Source organism: Chlamydomonas reinhardtii, chromosome 10, assembly GCF_000002595.2.
Source record: "Chlamydomonas reinhardtii strain CC-503 cw92 mt+ chromosome 10, whole genome shotgun sequence".
In the NCBI taxonomy this organism is placed as follows: Eukaryota; Viridiplantae; Chlorophyta; class Chlorophyceae; order Chlamydomonadales; family Chlamydomonadaceae; genus Chlamydomonas; species Chlamydomonas reinhardtii.
In genome coordinates this window covers 5,418,281-5,444,604 of record NC_057013.1, presented here as the reverse complement: position 1 = coordinate 5,444,604, position 26,324 = coordinate 5,418,281, and the positions used below count along the sequence as shown (strand labels likewise).

The 26,324-nt window shown below is 61.2% G+C and overlaps 4 protein-coding genes across 6 annotated transcripts in view; 2 read left to right on the top strand and 2 right to left on the bottom strand.

Moving 5' to 3' along the window:
* Positions 1-41: 41 nt before the first annotated feature.
* Positions 42-6,304, top strand: CHLRE_10g458500v5 (uncharacterized protein). Its single transcript, XM_001698524.2, has 14 exons — positions 42-369; positions 652-777; positions 1,029-1,108; positions 1,354-1,477; positions 1,895-1,981; positions 2,441-2,584; positions 2,715-2,757; positions 3,008-3,109; positions 3,647-3,744; positions 4,149-4,225; positions 4,369-4,564; positions 4,737-4,907; positions 5,091-5,204; positions 5,339-6,304. The coding sequence occupies exons 1-14, from the start codon at positions 130-132 to the stop codon at positions 5,444-5,446; spliced, it is 1,710 nt and encodes a 569-aa protein (XP_001698576.2). The 5' UTR covers positions 42-129; the 3' UTR covers positions 5,447-6,304.
* A 54-nt stretch (positions 6,305-6,358) lies between these two features.
* CHLRE_10g458450v5 (uncharacterized protein) lies at positions 6,359-8,317 on the top strand. The gene is made up of 5 exons (XM_001698523.2): positions 6,359-6,570; positions 6,729-6,811; positions 7,100-7,235; positions 7,392-7,440; positions 7,616-8,317. Exons 1-5 carry the CDS (start codon positions 6,461-6,463, stop codon positions 7,724-7,726), a joined length of 489 nt encoding a protein of 162 aa, XP_001698575.1. The 5' UTR covers positions 6,359-6,460; the 3' UTR covers positions 7,727-8,317.
* Positions 8,318-10,063: 1,746 nt separating this feature from the next.
* On the bottom strand, positions 10,064-11,318 carry CHLRE_10g458400v5 (uncharacterized protein). The gene has a single exon (XM_043067108.1). The coding sequence runs from the start codon at positions 11,177-11,179 to the stop codon at positions 10,943-10,945; it is 237 nt and encodes a 78-aa protein (XP_042920505.1). The 5' UTR covers positions 11,180-11,318; the 3' UTR covers positions 10,064-10,942.
* A 258-nt stretch (positions 11,319-11,576) lies between these two features.
* The window catches only part of CHLRE_10g458350v5 (uncharacterized protein), a 59,292-nt gene continuing 44,544 nt past the window's right edge, over positions 11,577-26,324 (bottom strand). For all 3 annotated transcript variants that reach the window (XM_043067105.1, XM_043067106.1, XM_043067107.1), the window contains 42 exons: positions 26,001-26,106; positions 25,617-25,778; positions 25,320-25,361; positions 25,019-25,148; positions 24,794-24,828; positions 24,571-24,660; positions 24,294-24,399; positions 23,748-24,046; positions 23,393-23,494; positions 22,969-23,056; positions 22,753-22,819; positions 22,272-22,524; positions 21,900-22,040; positions 21,671-21,716; positions 21,329-21,453; positions 21,141-21,187; positions 20,921-20,977; positions 20,623-20,725; positions 20,223-20,345; positions 19,966-20,055; positions 19,657-19,739; positions 19,339-19,408; positions 19,050-19,100; positions 18,655-18,762; positions 18,476-18,515; positions 18,211-18,287; positions 17,907-17,978; positions 17,591-17,701; positions 17,237-17,368; positions 16,852-16,923; positions 16,616-16,672; positions 16,270-16,417; positions 15,991-16,058; positions 15,770-15,826; positions 15,504-15,593; positions 15,004-15,141; positions 14,717-14,780; positions 14,466-14,573; positions 14,175-14,300; positions 13,802-13,989; positions 13,042-13,584; positions 11,577-12,836 (listed from right to left, as the gene is read on the bottom strand). In XM_043067105.1, the coding sequence (XP_042920504.1) occupies positions 11,895-12,836; positions 13,042-13,584; positions 13,802-13,989; positions 14,175-14,300; positions 14,466-14,573; positions 14,717-14,780; positions 15,004-15,141; positions 15,504-15,593; positions 15,770-15,826; positions 15,991-16,058; positions 16,270-16,417; positions 16,616-16,672; positions 16,852-16,923; positions 17,237-17,368; positions 17,591-17,701; positions 17,907-17,978; positions 18,211-18,287; positions 18,476-18,515; positions 18,655-18,762; positions 19,050-19,100; positions 19,339-19,408; positions 19,657-19,739; positions 19,966-20,055; positions 20,223-20,345; positions 20,623-20,725; positions 20,921-20,977; positions 21,141-21,187; positions 21,329-21,453; positions 21,671-21,716; positions 21,900-22,040; positions 22,272-22,524; positions 22,753-22,819; positions 22,969-23,056; positions 23,393-23,494; positions 23,748-24,046; positions 24,294-24,399; positions 24,571-24,660; positions 24,794-24,828; positions 25,019-25,148; positions 25,320-25,361; positions 25,617-25,778; positions 26,001-26,106 (5,557 nt within the window). In that variant the 3' untranslated portion in view covers positions 11,577-11,894. The remainder of the gene's footprint in view (positions 12,837-13,041; positions 13,585-13,801; positions 13,990-14,174; positions 14,301-14,465; positions 14,574-14,716; positions 14,781-15,003; positions 15,142-15,503; positions 15,594-15,769; positions 15,827-15,990; positions 16,059-16,269; positions 16,418-16,615; positions 16,673-16,851; positions 16,924-17,236; positions 17,369-17,590; positions 17,702-17,906; positions 17,979-18,210; positions 18,288-18,475; positions 18,516-18,654; positions 18,763-19,049; positions 19,101-19,338; positions 19,409-19,656; positions 19,740-19,965; positions 20,056-20,222; positions 20,346-20,622; positions 20,726-20,920; positions 20,978-21,140; positions 21,188-21,328; positions 21,454-21,670; positions 21,717-21,899; positions 22,041-22,271; positions 22,525-22,752; positions 22,820-22,968; positions 23,057-23,392; positions 23,495-23,747; positions 24,047-24,293; positions 24,400-24,570; positions 24,661-24,793; positions 24,829-25,018; positions 25,149-25,319; positions 25,362-25,616; positions 25,779-26,000; positions 26,107-26,324) is intronic.

The window sequence follows — 26,324 nt, the reverse complement described above, 5'->3', positions numbered from 1 at the left end:
GGTGCCACAACCAGGTCTTTCTTTTCTTTGCGTACAAGGCAATTACAGGCTTCGGCCTTAGGCCAAAATACCAACACACGCCGCAGACTGTTTACTTGACCAAATTGCTTCTCAGAAGGACTAGGGAAAATGCAGCTTGCTGCCCAGCGCCAGTCTGCCCGAGTGGCTTCTCGCTCGGAGCGCACCTTTGCGCCTGTTCTGATGCCGGTTATCGCGCCCGCGTGCCCCATCCTGCGCGGTCGCGCCGTCGCGACCTCGTCGGCGCCTGTTGCTCGCAAGCGGAGCGCTTTGCGGGGCGCTGTCATCGCCAAGGCAGCCACCGTCGATGCTCCTCGCAAGTTCCAGCAGCCCGGCCAGGGCGTCAAGCAGGTAGGAACGCGAAGGGTGTGGCACGCGCGATGAATCGAATTCCACGCGAAACAACGCCCCGCTCCACATCGGCCATGCTTTCCGCGTAGAGAGACCATCTGGGGTGTCGTTTCTTTTCTGCATCTTGGCTGCGGTGTCGTGGCAGGAAAAAGTGCGCGGCAAAATGTGGGACGGGCATTCGGCCCTTCGACCTTGCCTGCGTCACCCCGCCAGCACCCCAATAGCTGGGTCTTGACAGCTTAGGAGTTGAGCTAAGGTCGGCCGCGCACACGTGTCCGGCAGGTGAACGTGGTGTACAAGTTCGGCGGTTCCTCGGTGCGCGACGCGGAGCGTATGCGTGAGGTCGCGGACATCATCTGCAGCTTCCCCCAGTACCTGCCGTGCGTGGTGCTGTCGGCTATGGGCAAGGTGCGGGTCTGGGTGGAGGGGGGCGGGAGAGGGGCGCAAAGCAACCTTAAATGGAGCTCCACGGCGCATGGGCCATGGGACTGCACCTGTGGACACCAGGCGCGGGTGGCCGACAGCCGGTTGCGCCGTGGCCTGCCATCCTTCACCAGGCCACACACTACTCGCGCACTTCAAATTGTGGGCTGCATCCCCCCTCCATCGTCGCGGGTTCGTCAGTTCAATGACCTGTACCATTGCCTGGATGCCTCCAGACCACCAACATGCTGCTCGAGTGCGGTGAGCTGGCTCTGAAGACCCCCACCGACCAGATTGGCGACCTGGCCCCTCTCAAGTGAGTGAATCAATCAGATAACTTGTTGCGTTGGACCTGACAGGGCCCAGTGCGAGCGCATGGTCGGGCCGCCACCACTATCACAATCGCCGGGCGCCCCGCACCACTACACGTCAGTTACGGTACACTGTCAGGCCCGGACTGCCATTAGCCCAATCCCCATTATGGCATCGCCCGTTCATCATGCCGCTGTGGCCTCGCAATGATCTAACTGCCTTCCCTCTAAATCAACCATCCGTTCACAGGAACATCCGCAAGCTGCACCTGGACACGTGCGATGAGCTGGGCGTGGAGGCGGCCGTGCGCACCGAGGTTGACCGCATGGTCAACGAGCTGCAGCAGCTGTTGATCGGCATCAGCATCATGCAGGTAGGTGATTTGCGGTATGATTCGAATGTGCTACGGGATTCGGACGCGCACGGCACTGAGGATCCTGGCGGGGGCGCATGTGCTGAGCAAAGCGCGCGTGGGTGCGTGAGCTGGGCGTGTGAACCAGACGGCCACAGTCAGTGGGTGTCTGCCGGCAGCTTGCAACGAGCAAGGAGCGGGAGTTTAGTGAGGGGAAGAGCGTGGATCGATCAGCGGCCATACGCTCGAGGCCAAGCGGGGGCTCCAGATGCCGTCTCACGGGGTTTGGGTGGCCCTCGGCCGTGATCAACGAAACAAACCTGCTGCCATGTTAGTTGAGCCGTGTTTTGTTGTCTGCTCTGCACCTGTACCACGGCCCCCCTAGCTACAACTTCGCTTCTTCGTAAAGTATCATGAATGTGCCCCCCCCTCCCGCAGGACCTGACCCCTCGCGCCAAGGACAGCCTGGTGTCCTTCGGCGAGCGCCTGTCCACGCGCATCTTCGCCTCCTACATGCGCGTCAACGTAAGCGCGCAGGGCAGTCAGATGGAGCAGAGGAGCCGGGGGCGTGACGGGTTTGCAGAGGGGCGTTGTAGCTAGGACTGCGTCTTGGAGTGGCTGTGGAGGTGACATAGGCGATGGCTTGGAGGAGCATACGCGAGCATCTGAAGCAGGCAGCAGCTGGAGGTTAAGCAGCGACCGCAGCCAGCGGGCGCAGGGGTTGGAGTGGCCATGTGACCTCTCAAGAACGCGAAACGGGGCAGGCACAGGGTAACCCGCCGTGGACAGTGGAGCAGCTGGCGTCAGCAGCCGCAGCAGCAAGGCAGCGCACCGCGCTGGCGTGTGGCGTTTGGTGCGCTCGCGAGCACACGATGATACCCGGCGCCATCCTCAGCAGGGCACGTGCTTGCGAAACCTGGCCGCAGCTGGCTCTTTCGCCTCACTCCTGGCTTCTTCCCCTACCCGTCTCTTGTGCCATCACAGGGCGTGGCCGCCCGCCAGCACGACGCCTGGGAGCTGGGCATGACCACCACCGACGACTTCACCAACGCCGACGTCATCTACGAGGCCTCGCTGCCCGCCATCAAGAAGGCGCTGGCGCCCGCCCCCGGCACCGCCCAGCCCGAGGTGGGAGCGGGGCCTCCAGGGTTGGGACCGATCATGTACGGCCTGAGGTTTGTCGGTTGCGGGCTTCGGGCCGCTGGACACGCTGTTGCTGACTGCCTCGTGTGCCTCGCCGGTGTGGGCGCAACCGCAGGTGCCCATCGTGACCGGCTTCCTGGGCCGCGGCCAGAACACCGGTGCGTGCGCATGGAGGGCTTGGGTCAGCGGACCGGGGGGCAGCTGTCAGGACAAGAGGGGTCAATCGTAGCGGGCGGCGGGCGCCGGAATCCCGGGCCGGTCTTAGTAAAGGACGGGGTAGGGTGAGCGGGTACATGCTTCAGCGGCAGAGGCGTGTCACGGCTACTCGCGGTGGATCTGTAGAACTGTAAATAGAGCCGTTGGCCCCGGTGCGATAAAGTTTTCACGTCTTCTGTTCAATGCCCGCAGGCGCCGTGACCACCCTGGGACGCGGCGGCTCGGACCTGACTGCCACTGTGCTGGGTGCGGCCTTGGAGCTGCCGGAGGTGCAGGTGTGGAAGGACGTGGACGGTGAGTGGGCGGAGGGCTGGGGTTGGTGGAGACTCGGGCGGGGCGGGGGAGTGGCGGGGAGGGGCAGGCGCACAGAGGGGAGTGACGGTCTTGGATGTATATGGATGGATGGCGGACGGGCGGGCCGCGGCCGGGGGCCAATGTGAGGCTGTATGGTGGATCAGGGCTGCGGAAGGGCGCAGCTGCGAAGTTTGGCGATTCGGGGCGGCGGGCACTGCGGCAGGCGGACAGCAGCTGGGCGGCAGGCGCAACGGCGGCAGGCGCGATCCAGTGGCGGCGTGACAGCAGCTCACGTCCGTCCGGGCTGGGTACAGCCTCAAAGCTGCGGCGGTGCCCGGGTACAGCTTGGGCACGATCGGCAAGGCTTGGGTGGGTAGGCAAACAGCTCAGCAGCGCGGATGGAAAGCAAACCGGGCTAGAGTACCGGGCAAACCGCGCTTGCATGCAGCTCGTCGTGTGCGCTCGCCATTCCTGGTGGTCGCGTGTGTTGTGTGTGTTGAAGGGAAATGTGTGTATGTGTGCGTGTACATGCGGCAGGCGTGCTGACCTCGGACCCGCGCATCGTGCCCTCCACCAAGCCCGTGAACGAGCTCACGTTTGAGGAGGCCACCGAGCTGGCGTACTTCGGCGCGCAGGTGCGAGGGTTGGTGGGCTGTGTGTGTGTGGGAAAGGGTGGGCAGGCGGAGGGGGCCGGGCGGGCTGGGGTGGCTTCACCGTACCCAGCGGGTGAGGCGCGGTACACCAGGAGATGAGCGGGCGAGTGGAGTGCAGGGAGCGGAGTCGGTAGAGAGCGGCAGCGGCAGAGTGGCGCGGGCGGCGGTTGGCAGTGGCAAGAATCTTGCCGCACCCGGGCGGATCCGGGCAGAGCCAGCGTACAGCGCCGCTTGGTCATCCGTGCAATTCATGATTGCAGTGGAAGTAGGATCAATGTGGCCACACGGCTCACAGCGCTTATGGTGAAGGGCAAGGGCGCAAACAACTGTGCACCTATGGCGCTCACGCTCTGCTCGTCATTGCCTCCCTCTGTGTGCCGCTGCAGGTGCTGCACCCCCAGGCCATGCAGCCCGCCATCCGCTCCGGCAAGATGAACGTGCGTGTGAAGAACTCGTACAACCGGTGAGCGAGCTTTGGGGACCCCTGCCGCCGGAGCCAGCGGCCTGCGATGCCGACTGCGCCGATACGCATCTTGTGACGTGCTTGAAAAAAGCCATTGCCGCTGACCAGCAACTGTTGCCGCCCGCTCACCAAAACCCGCACAGCACCGCGCCCGGCACCATCATCTCGGCCACCCGCCCCATGGACTGCACCGTGGTTACGTCCATCGTGCTCAAGAGCAACGTGACGCTGGTTGACATCATCTCCACACGCATGATGGGCCAGTACGGCTTCCTGTCCACCGTGTTCGACGCCTTCCGCCGCCACAAGATCTCAGTGGACGTGGTTGCCACCTCCGAGGTGCGGCCGGTGCTGCTCGCGTCGGCTGGCTTGCAGGGTGCAGCCGGGTTGGGTGCGGCCGGGTCCGGTCATGACGGCGTGTCGCTGGTCGCTGCGTCCGGACGCCGCTACAGGCTCCTGAAGCACACTTGCTTCGCTGCTGCTTGACGCGCAACCCCCCTCGCGCTGGCAGGTTTCGGTGTCGCTGACGCTGGACCCCAAGAAGGTGGCGGGCGCGGTTGAGGACGAGCTGACGCAGCTGAGCCAGGAGCTGGAGAAGATCGCGGCGGTCTCGTTCCGCAAGAACCTTGCGATCCTGTCGCTCATCTGCAACGTGGAGAAGACCAGCGAGATTCTCATGCGGGTGAGGCCCAAATATATGATGGTTTGGTTGCTTTGTTAGTCAGGGCTCGAAGGGTAACCCCAGGTCCCAGAGGTATGACAGGGCGCAGATCCGCAAGACCCTACGATATCGGTACATGTTTAGAACCCGCTGTCGCTAATGCAACTTTCGGCATGTGTTAATGCGCTGTGTGCTCGCTCGCAGGCGTTCAGCGTGTTCCAGCGCGAGAACATCAACGTGCTCATGATGAGCCAGGGTGCCTCCAAGACCAACATCAGCCTGGTGGTGGACGGCGCGCGCGGCGTGGAGGCGGTGCAGGTGAGCCAGCGCCGGCACGGACATTGCCCTGATGCATCGGTGTGAAGGGTGCCTTGCGAGCGACTCTTTTTTGGTTAAGGTTGAGGCGAGCTGCAGCAAGGCTACAACTCACAACTGCCCTGGCTGCCGTGCAGGCCCTGCACCGCGAGTTCTTCGACGGCCCCTCCGTCTGCAGCACCAACTCCGGAGTCACCGTCGGCCTCGGGAACGGCAACGGCAACGGCAACGGTTCTCACAACTGAAGCGGCGTTCCCAAAGCGTTGCGCATTTTGAGTGCTTGATGGCGCGCGGTGGTTGTCGTGCGACATTGGTCTGGGTAAACAGTGTTACGTCGTGCAGTGATAGGGTATGTCGTGGGTCCCGGACGCTCGGGCCGTCACAGGCCAGGGAAGGAAGGGCGCAGGGTAACATGCCCCTCATCCCATCGGATGTTAAGGACTGGCAGCGTGCGTGTGCGTGAGTACAACAAAGTGTGCGCGCATTCCGTATTCACGCGTTGTGCGGGTGGCCTTGACCCCTGCCAGCGCGCTACCGACAGCTTGAAGCACGTGTGCTGACAGCAGGTGATGGGTTGAGTCTACCACAACAAGGGCTGGGACTGTCTTTGACTTGCTGACTGACGAGACGTTGACATGTACAGTGATCAGTAACCGTGTGCGGGGTAAGGCTAGTGAGCCGACGTCTGGACATACGGCGTGGAGAGCCAGATAGGCTTAGGTTCAGGAATCCCCCGAGAAGGGGCGGCCACCGGTGGAAAGGGCGGAAGCCGATGGAGAGGAGCACTTGCAAAGAGGGGCAGTGCGCGTAGGCAAGTGAGGTAGGAATGAGGCTGAGGAGTGAGGGAGTTTGCTGGCCGCACAGCCTGTTGCTCCGGCCTGGTGTGCCTTGGTCGCTGGCTGCAGTTTGGCAGCTTCGCCTGAAAGAGAAAGAACATTCAGCGCTTTTCGCTGTTGCTGCTGTGGTAGGTGTGCGCCAACGTTGACGCCAGTTAGAGAAGCCAAGTTTGCTAATCGCGGGATGATGACACCGCCCGCAGTTGAGGCAATTCCCTGCAGATGTTGACGCGCTGGCTATTGAGGAGTCTCTGTTATATAAACCCTTTCACTCACATGCTGTCTGCATACGCTTGCGGTTCGCCTTTGCATCTACTGAACCAGCGACGATTGCAATCGATTGCGGTACTCCTGTCGCCGCTCGCAGCGTCTGTCGCGGTCGCCAATAACCAATCGCCTAACACCTGTGCTAGCTTCAGCAGCATGGCGAACCCCGAGTTTTACGGCCTGTCGACGACCACGCTTTCGGGACAGCCCTTTCCTTTCAAGGACCTTGAGGGCAAGGCAGTCCTAATCGTGAACGTGGCTAGCAAGTGAGTTTATCGCGCGTTGGCCTCAAGAATGAGCTTTGCTGGCGTTTCAACTCGGAACGTGTGGCTTCCGCCACCGCCCCGCCGGTCCTGCGACTCCGGCTCGTTTCTCGCCAACCCCACGTTGCGCCATCCCCCACTGCTTCCGTGCATGATCTTAGGTGCGGCTTTACGCCACAATACAAGGGTCTGGAGGAGCTGTACCAACAGTACAAGGACCGGGGGCTCGTCATCCTTGGCTTCCGTGAGTAATATTGGCTGGGATCCCACGATGGGACACAATGGGCGGGCAGAGCCCCGGGAAGGTTCTGCATTGGATAGGAGGCGATGCGGGTAGCACGCCTGGGATGATTGGTACTTGAACGCCAACAGCTGGTATCCATGCAATTGATGGTGGCCCAGCATGTTCCGGCAAGACCTGACTTGTGCGCATCCAGTGTTCACGCGTGAGAGGCCTGCAGCAGAGACCCCCGCTCAGCCAGACCACACATACAGTGACTGACACATGTGGCCCGCTCTCCTGCGTGCGCAGCCTGCAACCAGTTTGGAGGCCAGGAGCCTGGGGACGCTAGCGCCATCGGGGAGTTCTGCCAGCGCAATTTCGGCGTTACGTTCCCCATTATGGAGAAGTCGGACGTGAACGGCAACGACGCCAACCCCGTGTTCAAGTGGGTGACTGGAGTCTTGTATGGCATAATTTTGCAGCCATTGACCGGCCCCGGCTCGGCTTTGCGCGAGATGTGTGCCTGCGACGAGGTATCCCACACCTTGTGGCGCAGCACAGTGGTCTCACAACAATGCTCGACTGCTTCCTTCCCCGGCAGGTACCTGAAGAGCCAAAAGAAGCAGTTCATGATGGAGATGATTAAATGGGTGAGTGGGGCTGCACGTCGGCCTGTAAGGCAGCCCATAACTTGTGAGGGAGTCGCGTCAGGCACTGCTGCATGGCGGCGTGACACCGCTTCACATCCACCGTTTACCCGCCTCTGATGCCTGCTGACCTGCCTCCTGTCCCCTCCCGTTGCTGTCACTGCGTCACCACTTTCAGAACTTTGAGAAGTTCCTGGTGGACAAGAGCGGCCAGGTGGTGGCGCGCTTCAGCAGCATGGCTACCCCCGCCAGCCTGGCGCCGGAGATTGAGAAGGTGCTGAACGCGTAAGCGATGCGATTGTTTTGTTTTTGAGCGGCCAGGCGGCAAGGGCCCTGACAGAGATGTGCAGATGTCAAGGTGCCGCCTTGGGGCTGCAGAAGAGATGGAGTTGTCAGCCGTGTTCTGCAGGGCTAGCAAGCAACGGCGTGTGTTGGCAGGATGCAGCAGGGCGGTGAGGACTTGGAGGGAGACTCGAACTACTGCAAGCACCTGGGACAGCCCTGTTGAGGCACCCGAGCTATTTGCCTTTGGATAACTTGAAATGGAGAGGGAAGCATCAATAACTTGTGAGGGCAAACGCACGTACAAGCGGGAGCAGAACCAACCTGAATGCAAAAGTGGAGAGTCACGTGTTTGACACGGTTATGAGAGTCTGATGTGGCTGTGCGAAGTTTTGGTCACTATCCATCATGCCAATTGCTTTGATTGTGGAGGGAGGTCAAGATTGGAGCATCGCATTAGATTTCGTCAGGCCTGCAGCGCTTATCCCCAACCGATTTGCCCTGAGAAACATATTTGGTGTGGATTCCATGGATGTGTTCTGCAAGGCACCGAGGCCCGTACATATCACCGTACCACGTCTTCATGTAACAAACCTCATAAAACGGCCCAGGCTGAAACCCGCACCTATAATGTTTCCTGAACTGCATATCCACGGGGCAAGGAACTATCGAACAGTCCAAGAAGCCCTTATGCAGCACTGCAAACAACAACCAGCAGCGTTTCCACTGAAACAGTGCAACTACGGGTAGAAGCGAAGACAGCCCCCATTGCAGCTGGGCATCACCAGATATATACCAGGGCACCAAAGGCTCGCACTGACACACCTAACGAGATCACCACCTCCATTGCTCTAGGCCTCTAGCCCATTCCAATGAACTACGCGCTGCCCCCTTGCTGTGTTGGCTTGCCCCTTCCCCCGAAGGGGGAGGGGCAGTAGCCATTGCGGTCGCATCGATCGCCGGAGGGGGGCCCTCACGGTTATTCCAGTTTTATGTGCAGTTACGTCGGGAAACCCGAACGTAACCAGAGTTCCAGAGAACGCAGATAATACGCAAATAATACGCCTTTCAATGTGTCCGTAGCAACGCATAACTTTGCAAAAACACAAGGAAGGCGTAAGACTAGAGGCGAAGAGATCAGAGGCGTTGGAGGATCCCGGCGCTCGATAGCGCGATTGGCTTTGCATCCGGGAATTGCGGTAGACGATATTCTTCAAGGCAAACATATAGACTTGGATATGTGCGAGCGCAAACAGCAAAGCGCATGCGATCTCTCCGATCGGCGATAGCAGAAAGGCAACGTGCTTCATCGCAATGCATAAGCAGCGCTGAGTTTTGTGATATCAACGGTGCATACTATCGTGGTGACGATTTGTCGAAATCGTCTCTCGGGCCCCCTGCCCCCGACTCGCCCCCGCCCCGCCCGCGCTCTCTCGCCTTCCGCAAATGCAACTGTGTTCACCGGCGCCTCCCCGCGCAAATCCCTCCCCTGATACCAGCCCCGCATCTCCCTCCCATCCCGTTCGCACAACTGCGACTGCGCGGAACTGGACGTTGGGAACGTGACCATAGCCGATGAAATGCTGGGATCGGGGGTTAAGTTCCCGTCATGCGTGGCCTGCAATGGTGCGCAATGCGACAGGGGGAGGGGGCAAGCCGGGGTACTGCGTAGCGGTAGGGGTTTCTCCTGCAGCAGCGTCTTGATCACCACCCGCGCGGTGCTGCCGTCGGGCATGATGGCGGAGTAGAGGTCTGCACGGCCGAAGCCGCCCTTGCCCAGGGTCCACACGAAGGTGCCATTGTCGAGGAAGTACGACACGCCTTGGGACTGGGGTGTGCTGTGTACAGGGCGAGGTAGGGTGGCAGCACGGCGGCAGGCATGGCGGTGTCAGCCGCCGTCCGCCGGCGCTTGCGCTACTCTCAGATGGCATTTGCATGCATGGGTGCGCGCTGGCAGGAGCGGATAGGAGTGCTTGGCGTACGGGCGCCTGCAATCCCATATGCGGCCCCGTGCGTGGGTGCCGATGATGTGTACCGTACGGTATGCCTAGCAACGAGCAACGCCTGCGGGGAGCAACGCGATCGCGTTGTTGACTGGAACCGCTATATACGTCCATGCAAATGGCAATTGAGAATGCAAGGCTACTTAGAAGCATGTTCCAGGGAACGCGCAGTGTGCCACGTGTTTTACGTGCGTGCGTGTGCGTGCAGCAAAGGAAGGTACCAGGCACCCATGGAAGGTACCGTGAGCCCGCGATGGGCCGGCCGGGATTTTGCTCGCCCCTGATCATGAAAGAGCTATGGCTGTAGGTACTCGGAGACAATAAATGATGAGAATATGTTGAAGTGGAAAGAATTACACCTTCATGAATTCCTGCCTTCCCTGTGGCCACATCTTGTCCCCTGACAGCGCCTCCTCAAATGCTACGTAACCCCCAACACTCCGCGTGGCCCGAGATGCCAGCTAGCTTGCTATCAGCAGATAGATGCGGCCATGCTTTCCCATGCAGGGATTGGGCGATGCAGGAGGGAAGATTGTGTAGACGAAAGTGAAGGCCTATCAAGATATATCACGCACCCAAGATCCTGAGCAGCAGCATTCCAGGGACTACCACTCATCCGGCACAGAAGGGTCCAATAGATTGTGCGCCGCGTGCAGGTGCCGCATGCTCGGTATGTGTTAATGCAGTTGTGCGGGCAAGAGTGTTCATACGAAAGCATGTGCCGGAGGCACGTCTAGGCAAACCTAGCATTGCCCACCAGCACCACGTGTGATTGTGTGTCTGCCGACAGATTTCCCGCCTGTAGCCAGCCCCCGATCCAGTTAAGCAGCACTAGAAGCTAACCCCACGAAACAATGCGAGGCATCATAATTAAGCAAGGTTGCAGTCTCGGCAGGAAAAAGAATACTGTACAGAAGACACGACGATGCACGACAGACGTCAAGGCGTTTCGACAAGAAAAGGTGGCTCTCCCTTGCAAGGGAAAAGTGGGCTGTGCCGCCACGCCACGTCCTCCGTCTGAGGCCGAAGGTTCCGATACTAGCCTCATCTCCCGGACATAGCCGGGGTCGGTTTGTACAGGCACCGCCCGCCATATGTGCCCAGTCGCGCCCAGCTAGCAAGCACTAGTGCAGCAGGCAGCAGGCCAACCAGACAGCAAGGAAAACACCCCTGCCGCTGCAGCCGACTGCCCGCTACGCCATCCTCGTCAGCACAGGTCGCTAACGTCCTTGACGCCGCGCAGCCAGTCCGCACTGCTCCCGCCACTTGGTGTCGCAGACCGCGCAGTGGAAGGCGGGGTCCGTTCGGCAGACGACGAAGTGCCGCAGGAAGTCCAGCAGGCGGTACCGAAGGGGCGTGGCCACAAAATCTACCTTGAACCTAATTGCTGCGAGCGTTGCCTCGTCCTTGCAAACGCTTCGCAGCGACACCTTACGGGTGCTAGCTTTCTGAACCATTATGAACGTTAGGGGTGTGGGAGCCGGCCCACACCCCTAACACGGGCAAGGTTGGGCGGACTTCAGAATTGTTTGGCCTGTGCTACGGCTACAAGGGTGCGAAGGGGAAAGTTTGAAGTTGGCAACTCTTCCTTTGTGGAATCCGCGTGACAGGGCTGCTTTCCTTGCGACCTCGCGACCTCGCGAAAGTCAAGATGTCCATGGACTCGCGAGGTCGCTTCTCGCTCCAGCCGAGTTTTCCCTGCCGCCTATTTTTCTACAATAGGGAATAGCAATTTATAATACGTGGCGCTCGCGGTTTGCACCAGTTTGGCACTTTTTGTCAACGCAGGCAGGCAGGCAGGCAGGCAGGCAGGCAGGCACGGACAGGGGCAATCCTGGGGCAATCCTGGGGGGCGTTTCGAAAATTGTGGTAGCCGCCGTGCACCTGGGAGTACCGGACCAAAGTGAAACGTTTCCAGGTAAAATCACACATAGCACGAAAGAAGAAACATGTGCCACCTCAGCCTGCATGACATTGTCACAGCATGCTCGCCACCAGTCTCTCCATGACCTGACTTTACGAGCTATGCACTTGCTTATGTACCAGGTTTACGCCACCCGCCACCCTCCACCGTCCATCCTGTACCTCCACCGTCCACCGTCCATCCTCCGCTGTCCATACCTGCTGAAGCTCTACGTTTGTATGTGCATGCACTCATGTACAAGTTCTGGCTTAGACACGCGGCGACCGCTTGCCCTGCTGGCCGCTTGCGCCCCGCTGCTGCCCACGCCACCTGCGCCAGAGCCCGCCCACCAGAGCCACGGCTGCAATGTTGCAGATCAGGACCACCGCCACCATACCCACGTATCCACCACCACCACCCGCGCCGCCTGCAGCAGCCGGGCCGCCGGCTCCTCCCGACATGCGCCTGCTGGCCGTAAAGGACGGCAGCGCCCAGGTGTTCTGTTGCTGCTGCTGCTCGTTGAGAGCGCCACTACCTGCCCGTCCTGCAGCCAGCTCCGCCGCGTCTGCGGCACCCACTGCAGCCGACACAGACGCCGCGCCAGCAGCCCTGGCATTGTCATCGGTGCTAACAGCAGCCACGGCGTTGCCACTCCCAATGACCACATCCACGGGAAGGCCGGCCTTCTCCGCCGCGGCCACCAGCTCCGCACGCAGCGACTCCAGACCAGACGCCCACTGGGGCAGCAGACCCAGCGCCGCTGCCCGGTCCGCCGCGCCGCGCCGGGCCGCCACCAGTGCCTCCTCCGACACGCCAGACACGCCTTGCTGCACAATACTCTGCGTCACGTACGCAGCGCGCACAGCGCTGGTACCGCTACTGCCGGTGCCGCTGCTGGTGGTGCTACCGGCTTCGGTCTGAGGCGGCAGCGAGCGGCTCCAGCCCACTGCGGCGCTCAGCCGGCCGGCCAGGCAGGAGGCAGGGTTGCGTGCATCCCGCAGCACACGTGAGGCCAGTCCCACCGCATCACCCTCGCCGTCATTGTCACCCTCGCCCTTGCCATCGGGCACGCCATCGCTGCTGCTTCCGTCAGCAGGCGAGCTCGTGGCTGCTGAGACCGCGGCAGCGGTGGAAGTTTGGGGTGCAGGCACGCTGTGGGGCTTGAAGGCGGTGCGGGAGGCCTGGGGGTCCGTGACCTCCAGCTCCAACACCTGCAGCGTGGAAGCGTGGGAGTGTGAGCGTCCAGAAGGCAGGTTAACCCACCAGCGCATATGCACACAGGCGTTTCGCGGGGCATTACGAACCGCCGTCAGCAATCCCTAGCAAGACATGCAGCAGGCAGTTGGAATGGCCTCGTGCGAATTTCTTTTCCTGATTATTCTCACAAAGTTAACACCAGTCAGCGCACGCACTCACCACAGACATGAGGTCGTCGTCACGTAGGATGGAGACGGCGCGCACCGGAGGCTCCTCATCCCCGGCAGTTGCAGCACCGCCGCTTGCCTCGCCACCGAACAGGCGGGACGACACAGCGGACACCGCCTCAGCCACCTCGGCCAGCAGCGAGCGCCGCTGGCGCCGGCCGCCGCTCCCCACGTTCTGCGGCTGCTCCTGCTGCGCCTGCTGCTGCGCTTGCGGCTCGTCCGCGACGCCATCAGCAGTGCCAGTGGCCGCAGCAGTTGCTACAGCCCCGGTGGCGGTGGCGGCGGTGCGGATGATGTGGCGGTTGAGGCAGTCATCCAGCGCGGCATCCACCTCGTGCAGCAGCCGGCGGGTGGAGCCAATGGCCTCCTGCCGTGCCACCTCACCGCCGTACTGCGCCCACTCCTCATCGACGTCATCGGAGCTGGCAGTGGACGATGAGGCGGAGGTGGCAGATGGCTGAGGGGACGTGGCGAACTGCAGGCGGCGTGTGGGCGCCTGGACCGGTCCTAGCGCCAGCGTGAGCGTCACCGGGTTCTGCCCATCGCGGAGTGTTGAGGGGGCGGAGGGAATTTGTCGGAACTTGTGTTGTGGGGGCTCGTGCAGCCGTCAATAAGACGCGAGCAATGGAAGTCCTTGCTGTGACCGACAAGTGCATTCAGTCCCGTGTGAGGTGCCTGTGTCGTTTCCGCTCGATTGCACCATGCGCCTCCCTGCTCCATAGCGACGTGACTACGAAATATATGGTACTCACGTTGGATGGCAGGCCAGACGCGGTGACGAAGCTCAGGTTGAGCGGCGGCGCGAAGGTGTTTCCGGCCACGTCCCGCACGCCGCGCAGCTGCAGCCGCACCAGCCGCCCCGGCGCCAGGGCGGAGGGGCGGGACAGCGGGCTCCAGGACAGACCCACTCGCCGGCCGTCGCACACAGGCGAGAAGTCATCTGCGCAGGGCCCAGCAGTTGCAGGATTACAGCGGAGAGCACAAGCGGACTTAGCGAGACAAGCGGCGTCGCATGTGCATGTGGAGGTAGGGCACACACTGACACGGCCGCAGTCATGCATGAAGGCGCCGGAAAGCAGTAATCAAAGCCCGCGGTGCCACCACGCCACCGCTCATAACGCCCACCTGGCTGCACGGGCCGCGGGTCGGAGCCAGAGGGGTCTGCTGCGTCGACATGATCGCCCGTCCATGAGAAGGCGACGGGCTGGCGGCAGTCCAAGGGCTCACTGAACTCCACATATACCTCGTCGCCTGCGTGCACAGTGGGCAGCAAGCGGGCGGTACAGGAAATGAATAAGAGCACTTGCCACGGATATCAGGGAAGGTGCGTGACCAAATGCGCATCATGCATAATTGCTAAGCCGCAAGCACGCTCTGAGCTCGGTAGTCCTTGACAAACCCAGCAGCCGCACTCACCCGGCACGTACGCCAGCCCCGGAAGCAGGGAGTTGTAGGTGGGCAGCGGCGGCCGCTTGTCCACCAGCAGAGAGATGGGAGTGCCCTCAACCCGGGAGTCCGTGCCGCCTGTGTCGTGTGTGTTGGGAATTTACAAAGAAAAGGTTTGACATGTGAGGGGCTGGGCTGTAATGGCTCCCTGCTGCAAGCACGACCTGCGCGCTTGCCGGCCAGCCACAATCTCAATACCCGCTCGCCAGCACTTGTCTTACCTCCCACTTTGTTGTCACAGATGGTCACGTAGCGGATCAGGTACTCCCCGTCCGGCAGCACCGACTGCGGACGTGCGACGTACGGCACATGGGATGGAGTCTCACAAAATGCATATCACAGCCGTGTGGACTGCATCCAGCGCTACAGGCGCGAGCGAGCGAGCCTACAACACCCTCAGCACCGCCGTGCAACTGCGCCCAAATGCATGCCGCGGATAATCCTTCCTTCGTTCCACAGCGACCCCAGCAGGCACGCCAAAACAATCGGACCCAGCAGCACGACCCACCGCGTCCCAGTCGAACGGCGCGAAGCCGAACGCGGGGTCCTCGCGTGTGGCATAGTTGACGGGTCCGCCTGCGGCTGGGTCCACCACAGGGCTCCAGATGCCGCCGCCCGACACCCGGTTCAGGTACTCCACCAGGATCTGCAGCAGGCACGTGCATGCAGGACCCGGATCACATCAGGTGCATCAGAACCAGGCCAGAGACCCGCGGATCCGGACAGTGTCAGGACGGGATGAGGCGTGCATGCATGATGCACTGCTGATTGTCCGATGCATGGCCGGCAGCATATGGAGAGAGGGCGAGCGGCAGTGTGTGTCAAGGTTCGACACGCACACAAGCACTCTTTCCCCTTCCGCTTTCCCGCATATGCCCCCAGGGTTGTGCTGGCAGGCGGCGGTGCACGCTGGGAAGCTCGCAAGCCCGCAATATGCAGATTGCGTGTGCGTGCACGTACGGAGCAGCCACACCCATATGGTGGGAGGGTGGTTAGGTCTGCACGCACCACGGCGGTGCCGTTGCCGCCTTGCAGGCGCGGGTGCGTGTTCCACTTTTGGATGGCGTAGGCCGGGTTGAACAGCGTCAGCCGAATGGTCTGTAGCAAGGAATGGGGACGAGGGCGGAGGCGTTTCTCAGGTTCACGGTTTTGGAGGGTTGGAAGGTATGGGTAAGCCGGACCAGCGGGGTGCTGGATGCGGGAGGCGGTATTGGGCTGCTGGCTCAGCTAAGCTGGATGCTGCAGACATTGTGGAATATGGGTCAGTCTCTCACGTTCTTGGCCGCCGCGTCACTGAAGTTGTAGATCAGGGGTTGGATGGGCGGCCACGCCTGGGGGTGTGGCACGGTATAGCATGCATGGAGCGGATCAGCGGAGGAGGCGGAAACGGTGTCACCATCTTGACGTTGTGTGCGCGTGCAGCAGCGCGCAGCAGGGCCATGTATGCCACTCTTTGGCAGGCCCGGTCATCGCAATGCTGCCCCGCGTGACTCACCACCGGCCACTGCACTTGCGGGCAGGGGCTGTAGCACTGCAGCGTCAGCGGCGTGCGCGACAGCTCGGCTGCGGCAGTAGCACATGCGGCGACACAGGCATCGGGAGTTCATGAGCAGTAGCCCGTTGGAAAGCAGGGCCTAGGTTGATTGCCGGAATCGCAACAGCTCGTTGGAAGGCAGGGCCTGTGCCATTAGTTGGTCTACTCAAGGGGCTTGCCAGCGCACTTCGCGACAGCCAGCAACACAGCGAGGCACGCCCAAACCCGCGCTCTCCTCACATGCGTCGCAGGTGGCCCGTGCGACGATGTCCACGGATGCATTGGAGTAGCGCGGGCCGCAGCGGGCGGCCACCAGAGCACGGGTGCTGGCGGCGAAGGGGCCGCGCAGGTCCATCGGCACAGGCTGGATCCAGGGGGCGCCCATCAGCTGCGGGCGTTTGTGTGTGGGTGTGGGTGTGTGGGTGTGGGTGTGGGTGTGCGGTCAGGGACGAAGTGCTGCTTGCGTGGCTTGCAGCAGAGTGATGCCCAGCGTGCATGTGCACGTGCGTGCTGGTGCGGCGGTGTCTCTATCCGCGCGGAAGTGGAGGGCTTCCCACATCATATGGACGCCCCCCACCCCACCCACCTGCAAGTACATGCCGTTGCCGTTGGTGCCCAGGTCCGGCCCCAGCTCAAGTTGCACCTGCAGCAGGCCGGAAAGCAAAGCGGCTAAGTGGCAGAGCGCATACCACGGCCAGCTCAAAGCAGCTTTGCCATACAGCTTGGCCAACAAACAGGCAAGAAAACTGCGGGCTTAAGGGCACCGCCGTACCACCAAACACACACGCCAGCACCACCCACCACCAGTGCCCGACCACCCACCGCCTCGTCTGTGCCGGACTGGTTCTCCAGCACCAGCTCAAACAGCGCCTCATCGCCCTGCTTGAGGTTGGTCTGCAGGTGGGGACGGCGGCAGCAGGGACAGCAGGTGGTGTCACAGGGGAGAGTCGGTGGGATGTCCTTCAGGCGTGAGGGTTAAACACGGCTTAGTCGTAAGGCGCGTGGCACCCGCGACCTGCCTTCCTCAGCAACCCAGACCCGCACACGCGCACTTGCATCCATATTTAACAAGGCGCACCGCTGCATGCCGCCCCCGACCAACCCCAGGTGCCCTCAACGCGGTGGTGCCACCGGGCCCAGTGCATGGCCGGGCCGGGCCAAAACTGACGAGAGGTGCATGCACGCACGCACGTACGCGCGCACGCACCTGCACGTTCTGGCCGCCAAGCACGCTGAGGTCGGCGCCCTCGCGCTGCTGCGTGCCGGGCTCGTGCGGGCAGCGGCTGCGGCCGGCCTTCAGCTCGAAGTAGGGCGTGCCGAACGCCAGGTCGGGCTTGATCTGCGGCGGGTTGCGGGCGGGGAGGTGTGCACCCGTGAGTTTAGTAATCGTCTTAGCCTTGCCCATGTTGCCGCGCCAGCTTGCGGCCCCCTGATGATCACCGTCTACCCTACCTCAAACGCCTAAGCCGCCAACTCAATCGTCAATGCCAGAACCCATGTTGCAACACATTACACACATACACACACACACACACACACACACACACCAGTCGTCACTCACCTTGACCAGGAACTGGTCTCCCACGTCCTTGTCGCTCAGCGTGAAGCTCACCACCCGCTGCCGCTCTGTCTCCTGAACCAGCTGGCTGTTGAACTCCAGCTCGAAGCCGTACTGCGTGGCGAGCAATCAGACAGGCAGGCAGTCAAGCATGCAGGCAGGAAAGTAGGGAGGCCGACATCTAACCGGCAGGCAAGGAAGCGGGCAGCCAAGGAACTTAGTGAAGGCGTAGGCAAGCGCGTCGCTAGTACTACACTGTGCAGCTAGGTAAGAAAGCGCATGCTGACGCTTCTGGCCGTGGCGGGTCGAGCTCACGCACGTTGTAATCGTCCTGCGTCTCCACCCACAGCCCCGTGCCGCCGCCGCCACCTCCTTGCAGACCAAACATGTTCTGCACGGGGCCGTTTCAAATAGGAAGGGTAAGCACACATGCGCCGTTCACGTATGCATGCATGTACCGGCGCGCACCACTGCTGCCCCTGCAGCCCCGCAGGGGCGCATGCTCAGCAGCAGCGTGCACCACACATCCGCCCAGACTCTATCACACACGCACACGCACACGCACACGCACACGCACACGCACACGCACACGCACACGCACACACACACACACACGCACGCACCTTGAATGAGATGGAGAAGCCGATGCGGGTGCTCATGGTGCTGGTGGTGGTCAGGCTGTAGCTGTAGCTGGCGCCGCCTGCGAGCGAGTGCGCGTGCACGTTTTGTTGCAAAGACATACAGATCACAAACAAGCCAACAAACATGCGCAAGGCGCGCACGCAGGGGCGAGACCAAGGACGTGAATCAATAGATTTGCTTGCCACGCGCACAGCGTGACTGGAAGCTAGCCGACAGCTGTGCAACCCGCTTGGATTGACAACGCACCTCCTGAGAACGAGAAGGTGTTGAACTGCACGCCGTATGCCTGTTGCAGCGCACGTACGGCAGTCGGGTCAGCGTAACGAGCAGCATGGTGGGACGGTCAGCAGCCCATCGCACCCGCCTGGCCCACGCGTTGAGGGCGCGTGCCAGGCGTCGCAGCTGCATCGCGCGCATCAACGCACCCGCTGCAGCGTGTCCAGCTGCTTGCCGGCCGTGACGCCGCCCACCGCGGCCCGTGAGTAGGGCGCAATTACGATGTTGCCCGCCTCGCTGCTGTTGTCCATGTACGACTGCGGCGTGCAAGGACAAGGGGCGCAGGGTGAGCTTGTTACAGCAGCAGGCATGCGACAAAGCGCGCGCCGGACCATGCATTGACCCGTTTGGTGTGCGTTTGTGAGTGCGTGCGTGTGCCTGCACGTGATGTCATTACAGCTACATGAGAGGTACCGAAGGTGTTTTGTCGGGGTTCAGGGTTTCAATGTTGAGCAAAGCGTGTACAGCTGTGCGCCGGCGCCACAGCCACCCGGCTGATGCTGAATGCACGGTGTACATGTTGTGGTTCCACACATCCACATACCTGCGTCCGCAGCATGAGCTGCTGCAGCTTCTCGCTGCCCTCAAAGAAACCCTGCATGCCGAGGGTGGGTGGATGGAAGGATGGATGAGGGGTCAATGCCTTGGATCATGCGTGGCCAGATTCCAGCGCCTCACCCACTATGCACAGGCCTGCTGTCCGTGCTACTCCACCATTGATGGCGCGTACACAGCCGTAGCTAGCTACAGCGCATGGGCCCACAGCCACAGCCACACCGCACCGCACAAAGTAAGCCCACAGCATCTCCTCTACCGGCAGCCCCCCGCCTCACCAGCTTCCACACCGGCGACTCCTCCAGGCGCTCCGGGTCCACGCCACGGCCCTCGTAGGCGTCAGCCGCCCTGGATCAACGGACATGGGACGTGGGGCATGAGGGCATTGAAGATTGAGAATGGCAGATCGCCAGTTCGCTTGACCTGGCGTGTCAACAATAGTTGAGTCCGGTAATGCGCGCCACGTACACACAGCGGCTCTGTTGCTGTCAATGCGCCGACCGCGCCTCGCTCCCTGAGTGCCTGCCGTGTGCCCTGTGCCTCCTATGTCATGCCCCGCCGTGCCCTGCCGTGCGTCCACCTCAGCCCACGCTCACCTGTCCGGATGCTCGTCCATGGTGGTGTGCCAGATGGGCTCCACCGTGCCCTGAGTCAGACCGTTCACGTCCTGCTGCCCAACCTGTGTACAGTGTGTGCACGTGTGTGCGTCAGAAAAGCGCAAGGGGAAAGTGTGTGTGTGTTCATGTGTGTGTGCCGTATGTGCGTGATGAACTCATGCCTTGAGCGACAGCACTTGACCGAGCGTGTGTGAGGCTGCTACCGGTGTGCGTAATATGCGATGTGTTCTGGCCACCCAGCCGTGCCCAACTAACAGCCGACCTAACCAACCGCCGCAGCCAACTAACCTGGTAGTTTGGCAGCTCCTCATCATTGGCGGATGCCAGGTCGTTGAGCTGGTTGTAGATGGTGAGGATGTCCGACCAGCCGCGCAGGCCCTGTCCCAGGAGTGGCACGCGCGGCGTGTGCGGTGGATGATGGCAACGGGTGACTCAGGCTCCTTTCCACCTGCCGCCTCCACCCGACCCAGAACCCAATGCGGCAGTCTCTACTGCGTGGCAGCTCCGTGGTTACTGTCCCTCCACATTGTCCACACCACACGTACCTGCTGCAGGTTGGACGCAATGTCCGGGCGCTGCTCGCGCGGGGGCTTTGCGTTCTCCGCCTCGAGCTTGGAGGCCAGCTCCGGAATCATCACATTCTTGATGTGCCACACGCTGTGCCAGGCCTGCATTTGTGTGTTGTGTGTGTACGCGCGCCGCACGTAAGCACGCGGGATTCGCCTGGCCGCTTTACGCACCACTGGGTTTCACACCTCCGTCCTAACAAAGCCACAGCAAGGCGAAGAGCCGTACACACGTGACCCTGGTGCATTCGCCTTCGCTCTAATGCCCTCGGCGGGCCACTGCATGGCCTCATCCTGCTGGTGTGCACGTGCCGCCAGGCACCTCCACTCCCTCCTCCTACAACACCCGCCGCGCAAGCACCAATGCTGTCGCACACACCGTGCCGTGGCTGTTCTCCTGCAGGTCCCAGCCAGGCACGCCCAGCTGTGCAGTGGGGGTGCAGGTGGCCGTGTCGAACGACAGCGAGTCTTGCAAGATGAACCTGCGCGCGTCGTAGCAGCAGCGGCGGCAGAAGCAGCGCGACGAACGTGGAGGTCGCCCGCGGTGCACGGATTGCCAGGCGAGCAGGTTATGTATGCATAGCAGCAACGCCCCCGCTAGCTTCAACGCCAGCGAGCAAGCACACGTGCAAGATATGTGTGCAACGCATAATACTGGAAGGCAAGTGATAACTCACATGATCGCGAAGGTGGGGGCCAGGATCATGTCGGAACCGCCGCCAGACATTTCAGGACTGCAATCATTGGGTGAGGGGCAGGGTGTGGCAGCGTGAAAAGCCTGCGCTGTACAGGGCCTGCGGGCAATGTGCCCGTGTGTGTCGTGCATTGGGTGCATGCAAGCAACCGAATGCGCTGCTTATCTTGATGCTTGTTTGGGTCTATCTGGCACGCACGCACCTGCTCTCCTCGGGAGTGGAGAAGCCCTCGGTTCGCGTGATCTTGAGCTGCGCGTCGAAACACACAAGCACCAGCGGCCAGGGCTTCAGCACTGTTGCAAGCTCAGCCGCCTACTTCCTCTCCACGCCTCCTCAAGAATGCAACCCCAAACCCCGAACCCGCAGCACCCAGCTTCTAGACCAACGCACCTGGTAGTAACTTTCCTCGTCCCCCTCATTGTACCAGGCCTTGTCGGTGGTTACGCCCGCCACACCCCGGTCGCGCAGGAAGGGCGTGCAGATGGACACACCCAACCCGGTGCACTGACTGACATCTGCGGGCGCGGGAACGTTTGGTGGGGTGGTCGGTTTTTGTGGCGCGGGAAGTGTGTGGATACTTGAGCACGGCGCGTTGGCAGGGAGGGCGGATAGCTAGGCTAGGAAAACGAGGCAGGACAGGGGGTCACGGTCAGGTCGGCTGGCAGGGGGGGGGGAGTGGTCCATTGATGACTGTACGCGAAAGTGGCAGCTGTCGTTGTGCCCTTCGCTTACCGAGGTCGAAGCCAACGCCCAACGTCTGGCGCGAGCATTGCGGGTACTGCGGCCAGGTGACGCAAATCATGGCGTGTTGGTGGTCGACAACAAACGGGATGCAGTGGTTGTGGTATGGTGGTGCCATTCGTCCCCGCACCAACCAACAAGACATCCATGGTTGCGTGTGCTTCATAGGAAGGCGTAGGGAGCTAGCCTATAGCTAACGCCCTGTAGGGTCGTGACTCACGATAAGGTTTGTGGATGGGAACCGCGGGTTCAGCTCAAAATCGCCTCCGGACTTGCCGGCTCCGTTGGGACGGTACGAGTCCGGTACGACAGACTTCTGGTCGCCGAAACCGTTGTTGCCGGGGCCCATGGCGTACGGGTCCTGCATTCCGCAACCAACAACGTACTCATGCCCTCAACTTCATCCCAGGCTCAACTCCCGGACACAGCCCGATTCCATCCCGAACATCACCGAGCATACCGACTTCCCCTGCACGCGCGCGCATTCACGCCAAGCAATGCCACCGACACACCCAGTCACCACATGCCAAGTGCATAGTAACATCGCACAGAGCCGCTGCGCTGAAACCCGCCCATCCGCCAGCCCACCCACCTTGTTGAATGCAATGGAGATGGCTCCCAGTTGGACCACCGGCTTGACCGCCTTCGGGCCCGAGCCGTCGCCCGCACCCTCGTCATAGTCGCCGTCATCAGACGATGAGCCATCACCATTATTCTCAGCCGCCGCCAGCTGGTGGTTGTCGTACCGCGCGATCAGGTTTGCCAGCAGGTCCTCGGTCTGGTCTGGTTCCAGGACCAGCATCTCACCGAGCACGGCGGCAGCGGTGTCTGGTGATACGTTCTCGCTGCAGTAGTAAGCGGCGAAGGTGAGTTTATAAGAACTAACAGCGGAGAAGAGGAAAAAGGTACCGCAAATAGGAGCGAGTCAGCGCACGTACGTCAGGTAGGCTCGCTCGCCCACCGCAGAGTAATTGCCTTGCCTGCCGTCCTGCCCCCAGAATCCATAGGCATGCTACCGGCCGGTAGGTTGGTAGGTGGGAGGCCCAGACGGACAGCAGCCCTGCCGTACTCACATGCCGGCATCCGCGAACAGCTGGGTCACCAAGTCCTCGGTCGAGTCGATGCGCCGCCACGAGAGGCCTGGACATGTGAGGCGCGGCACGTGCTTTCAAGCAAATGAAACTATGGTATGGTACCTTCAAAATGTGTATGTGTATACGTGCATGCATACGTTCGTAATTGCCCTGCATATGACCTTCCCCTGTGCTCGCTGACACACCCGTACGCACCCGCGCCGCGCCCCATCTGCAGTCCGTTGGGGTCGGGCTGCTGCTGGTTGGGCGGTGTGTCTTTCAGTCGCTTGAGGCGTTTGAAGTACTGCACATGTAGAAGGCCCGTGCATGCGCATTACACGAAGCGGTGGTGGGGGGTACATTCATGAATAATTCCGAAGAAGCGAAGTTGTTGCCACGCACGTTGGTTCCGGGGTGATGCTAACACTCACACACCACCGGAAGGGGAGGCGCAGGAGCCGTCACATCCTTCAAGCCCCTGCCATCCCCGTGTGAGTAGACAGGAAGCGCCTCGCGAAGGCACACCGACCGTCGGTGCATCAAGCATACTGGTGGGCCGCCAGACCCGCTTGGCCTGCCGTGCAACTTTGCGTGCACAATCACGGAATCAAAGCTGCGGCATTGCAAGCCGTCTACGTACCTTCGTGACCATGTCCACTTGTTTCTTGTACTGCTCATCATACACCTCTTTTGTCTCCTTGACGACTGCGGGAATAGCGTCCTCAGCGGCCTTGTAGATGGCCTGCGTATGTACACGTGCAGGCAGGCAAGCGGGCACCGCCGCAAGTGCTTGCGTACAGATAGAAAACGGCACTCATTGAACACATGCATACAAGTTAGGCACATGCACACATCACGCGCGTCAAATAAATTGTCACCTAGTGCGTGTGCAAAGCGCTGCGCTTCGCACATCTGCAAACACACACATGCATGAAAATGCGCCCAATGATGCACCCATGCGGCGCGCAGCACACCGCACCTAGCTACACACCCACCTCTGGATCAAACTTCTTTGCAAAAGCGATCGTCTGCTCAACAGCTCCCACCAACGCCTTCTGGGCGCCTGCAACTGCCTTGGCTCCCTTCTTGATGGTCGGGCCGAATGGCAGGTAGTCCAGAGCGGTGTCCACAGCGCCAACGGCAGTGGTTCGCGGCTTAGCAACTTTTGCGACGGCCTCTCCTCGCCGGAGGAAGGTTTTGGCGCCGCCTGCGGCACTGGTTGGCTTGGTGCGTGCCCAGGCCGTCGGGTTGACGGGCACCACCCCCGCGTTCAGCCGCGGCTTGGCCTTGGCGACTGTGGGGTGGCAGCACATAAGCGGCAGCCTCGTGGCGTGCGTGCGCACATGTGCTGGTGCCATCTAGCGCGCGAACTTCCATCCCCGCCCAGTCACATCATGCTCCGGGTTGTGCCATGCACGCATACATGCCATTCATCACAACCCGTCATACATAGCCAGCACGAGCGAGTAAGAGGCACTTATATTCTGTAGGTAGGTAGGTGCACGTACGGCAGATGTCAGCCCGACAAGAGCCTGTCCTACTTGCTGTGGCCTTCTCAGCCGCTTCCGCGCCTTTGAAGACCTTAGTGCCCAGGGTTTTGAGCTTGCCGAAGGCCTTGCTTGCGCCATTCTCCAAGAAATTGAACGCCTGTGGGCGGGTCCATGACGTCAGAGCACCACAGTACGGCATCATGCCACGGCATGATAATGCTGAGGCAAAGATGTCAGATGGCGAATTGTACCCGGCCCTCATCCCACCTGAGCCCTTGCCAGCAGGCCACACCTATGCAGCTAAAGACGTAAGCGTGCTCTTGCTTACCCTGCCGCCGAACAGCTTTAGAGTGCTGTAGGTGCTTTTGATGTTCTTGAGCTTGAACAGCTTTGAGAACGGGATGGCGTTCGACAAACTCTGCGATGGAAGTGGAATATATAGGTTAAGACACTAGAGGTAAATGGTCAGCTAGCAAGCGTAGGAACCATGCGTGAGGCCCTGCTAAGAAGGCTGCTTAGCACTAAACGACGATCGAAATAACCAAACGTACCCATGGCAGTGCCTTGGAAAGAATCTCACGCTCTCCTGCATTCGGAGATGGGGCCGGCGAGTAAGCAGGGGCGTGGTTAGAACCCCGCTTCAAGGCACTAGGTTACGCCCACCCAGCCCAAGCCTATGCTGATGGACAGCTAGCCACGCCGCCCGTCGCTTGGCCATCCCCACAGACCCCTCGCGCAACATCACAAGCCGACAGGCCCTCATCATCACGACGCACCCAGGCCACCGCATGTGGACTTGTCGTTTGTGATCATGGAAAGTTTGACGGCGGTGGAGATGGAGCTGTCCAAACGCGCAAACGACCGGTCGCCGGGCGGGTCGCGCAGGATGAGAAGTGGGACGGGGACCTGCGTCCATGACAAACCAGGCGGCAGGTGGGAATAGGCGGCAGATGGAAAGAGGCGGCAGGTGGGAAGAGGCGGCAGCGGTGACGGCAGCGGTGGCGGCAGCATTGACTGATTGCTGCCATCGCATGAGCTGCATGCATGAGCTGCATGCATGCATGCATTCGGGCGCACCGGGATTTCGATGTAGCCGCTTCCGGTGCGTGACAGCGTGCCCTGCAACCACCATGGGAACACATGGGAAACTTGTTACTGTGAGACTCTCTGTTGTTGCTTGCCCATTTGCATTGAACGCAGCCGTACATACGGTATGTGACGAACCCAATTCGCTCCGTGCGCACGCCTTGACACGTACACGTAATGGCGGCACATACCCTTCTCATACCCAAGCAGCTGCCAGCAGCCGCCGCTAGCTGCATGCTGCCACCGCACAAGCAAATGAAGTAAGCGCCTAACCGGCCGCCCACCCACCTCGACAATGGCGTACAGGTTGAAAGAGCGGGATGGCCAGCCAGCGCTGCTCGCCACCACCGACAGCGGGCGCGCGTAGGCGGTGGCGGCGGCGAAGTTGGGCGCGCCGGGCACCAGGTCATACACGAACTCGGATGTGTTGGTGGCTGGCACTGGCGCCACCTGATGATGAGGAATTGGGTTCATGCACGTTATTGGTTCGGGAGTTGGGGTCGGTACGGTGTCGCGGGCAGGTTCGTGGGGAGTGCGGAGGGTGGCGAGGCTTGCGGAGGGGGGTTACATGCATTACGTTTACGAAGTGAAGTCGTAGCCAGGGGGGGGCTGTCCTGACGCAGGCGTGTGCACGCGCCCAGCAGGCCGCCGCTGCAAGTTCATACATCGCACCTGCTGTGAGCAGCCCTTCCGTGACACGCTGCAAAGGTTGGTGTCCACGTCTCCGGCAATGGAGTCCTGGATGAGCACCGTCGACTGCACGTTGTCGCAGCGAAGCCTGGGAGCCGCAGGGAGCGTGGCAGGATGGGGTTCATCAGAGAAAGACCAAGTTCGCGTGTATGTGCACGTCATGGGCGGTGGTGGGGCATCAAGCATGGTTGCAAGGCAGTATGCACGCAATCCAGCAACGTAAATAGATGCATGTATGCTCGCACAATGGCCTCCGTCCGATGGCCTCACCTACGTACAATATACACGCACACGCACCCATGCCAT

Excerpts from the sequence above, each read along its gene's own strand:
- CHLRE_10g458500v5 (XM_001698524.2), top strand. The coding sequence starts at position 130 with ATGCAGCTTGCTGCCCAGCGCCAGTCTGCCCGAGTGGCTTCTCGCTCG. Across the intron at positions 778-1,028 it reads TGCTGTCGGCTATGGGCAAG|ACCACCAACATGCTGCTCGA; the intron begins GTGCGGGTCTGG and ends GGATGCCTCCAG. Across the intron at positions 4,908-5,090 it reads CCAGCGAGATTCTCATGCGG|GCGTTCAGCGTGTTCCAGCG; the intron begins GTGAGGCCCAAA and ends GCTCGCTCGCAG.
- CHLRE_10g458450v5 (XM_001698523.2), top strand. The coding sequence starts at position 6,461 with ATGGCGAACCCCGAGTTTTACGGCCTGTCGACGACCACGCTTTCGGGA. Across the intron at positions 6,812-7,099 it reads GCTCGTCATCCTTGGCTTCC|CCTGCAACCAGTTTGGAGGC; the intron begins GTGAGTAATATT and ends CTGCGTGCGCAG. Across the intron at positions 7,236-7,391 it reads GACGCCAACCCCGTGTTCAA|GTACCTGAAGAGCCAAAAGA; the intron begins GTGGGTGACTGG and ends CTTCCCCGGCAG.
- CHLRE_10g458400v5 (XM_043067108.1), bottom strand. The coding sequence starts at position 11,179 with ATGGTTCAGAAAGCTAGCACCCGTAAGGTGTCGCTGCGAAGCGTTTGC.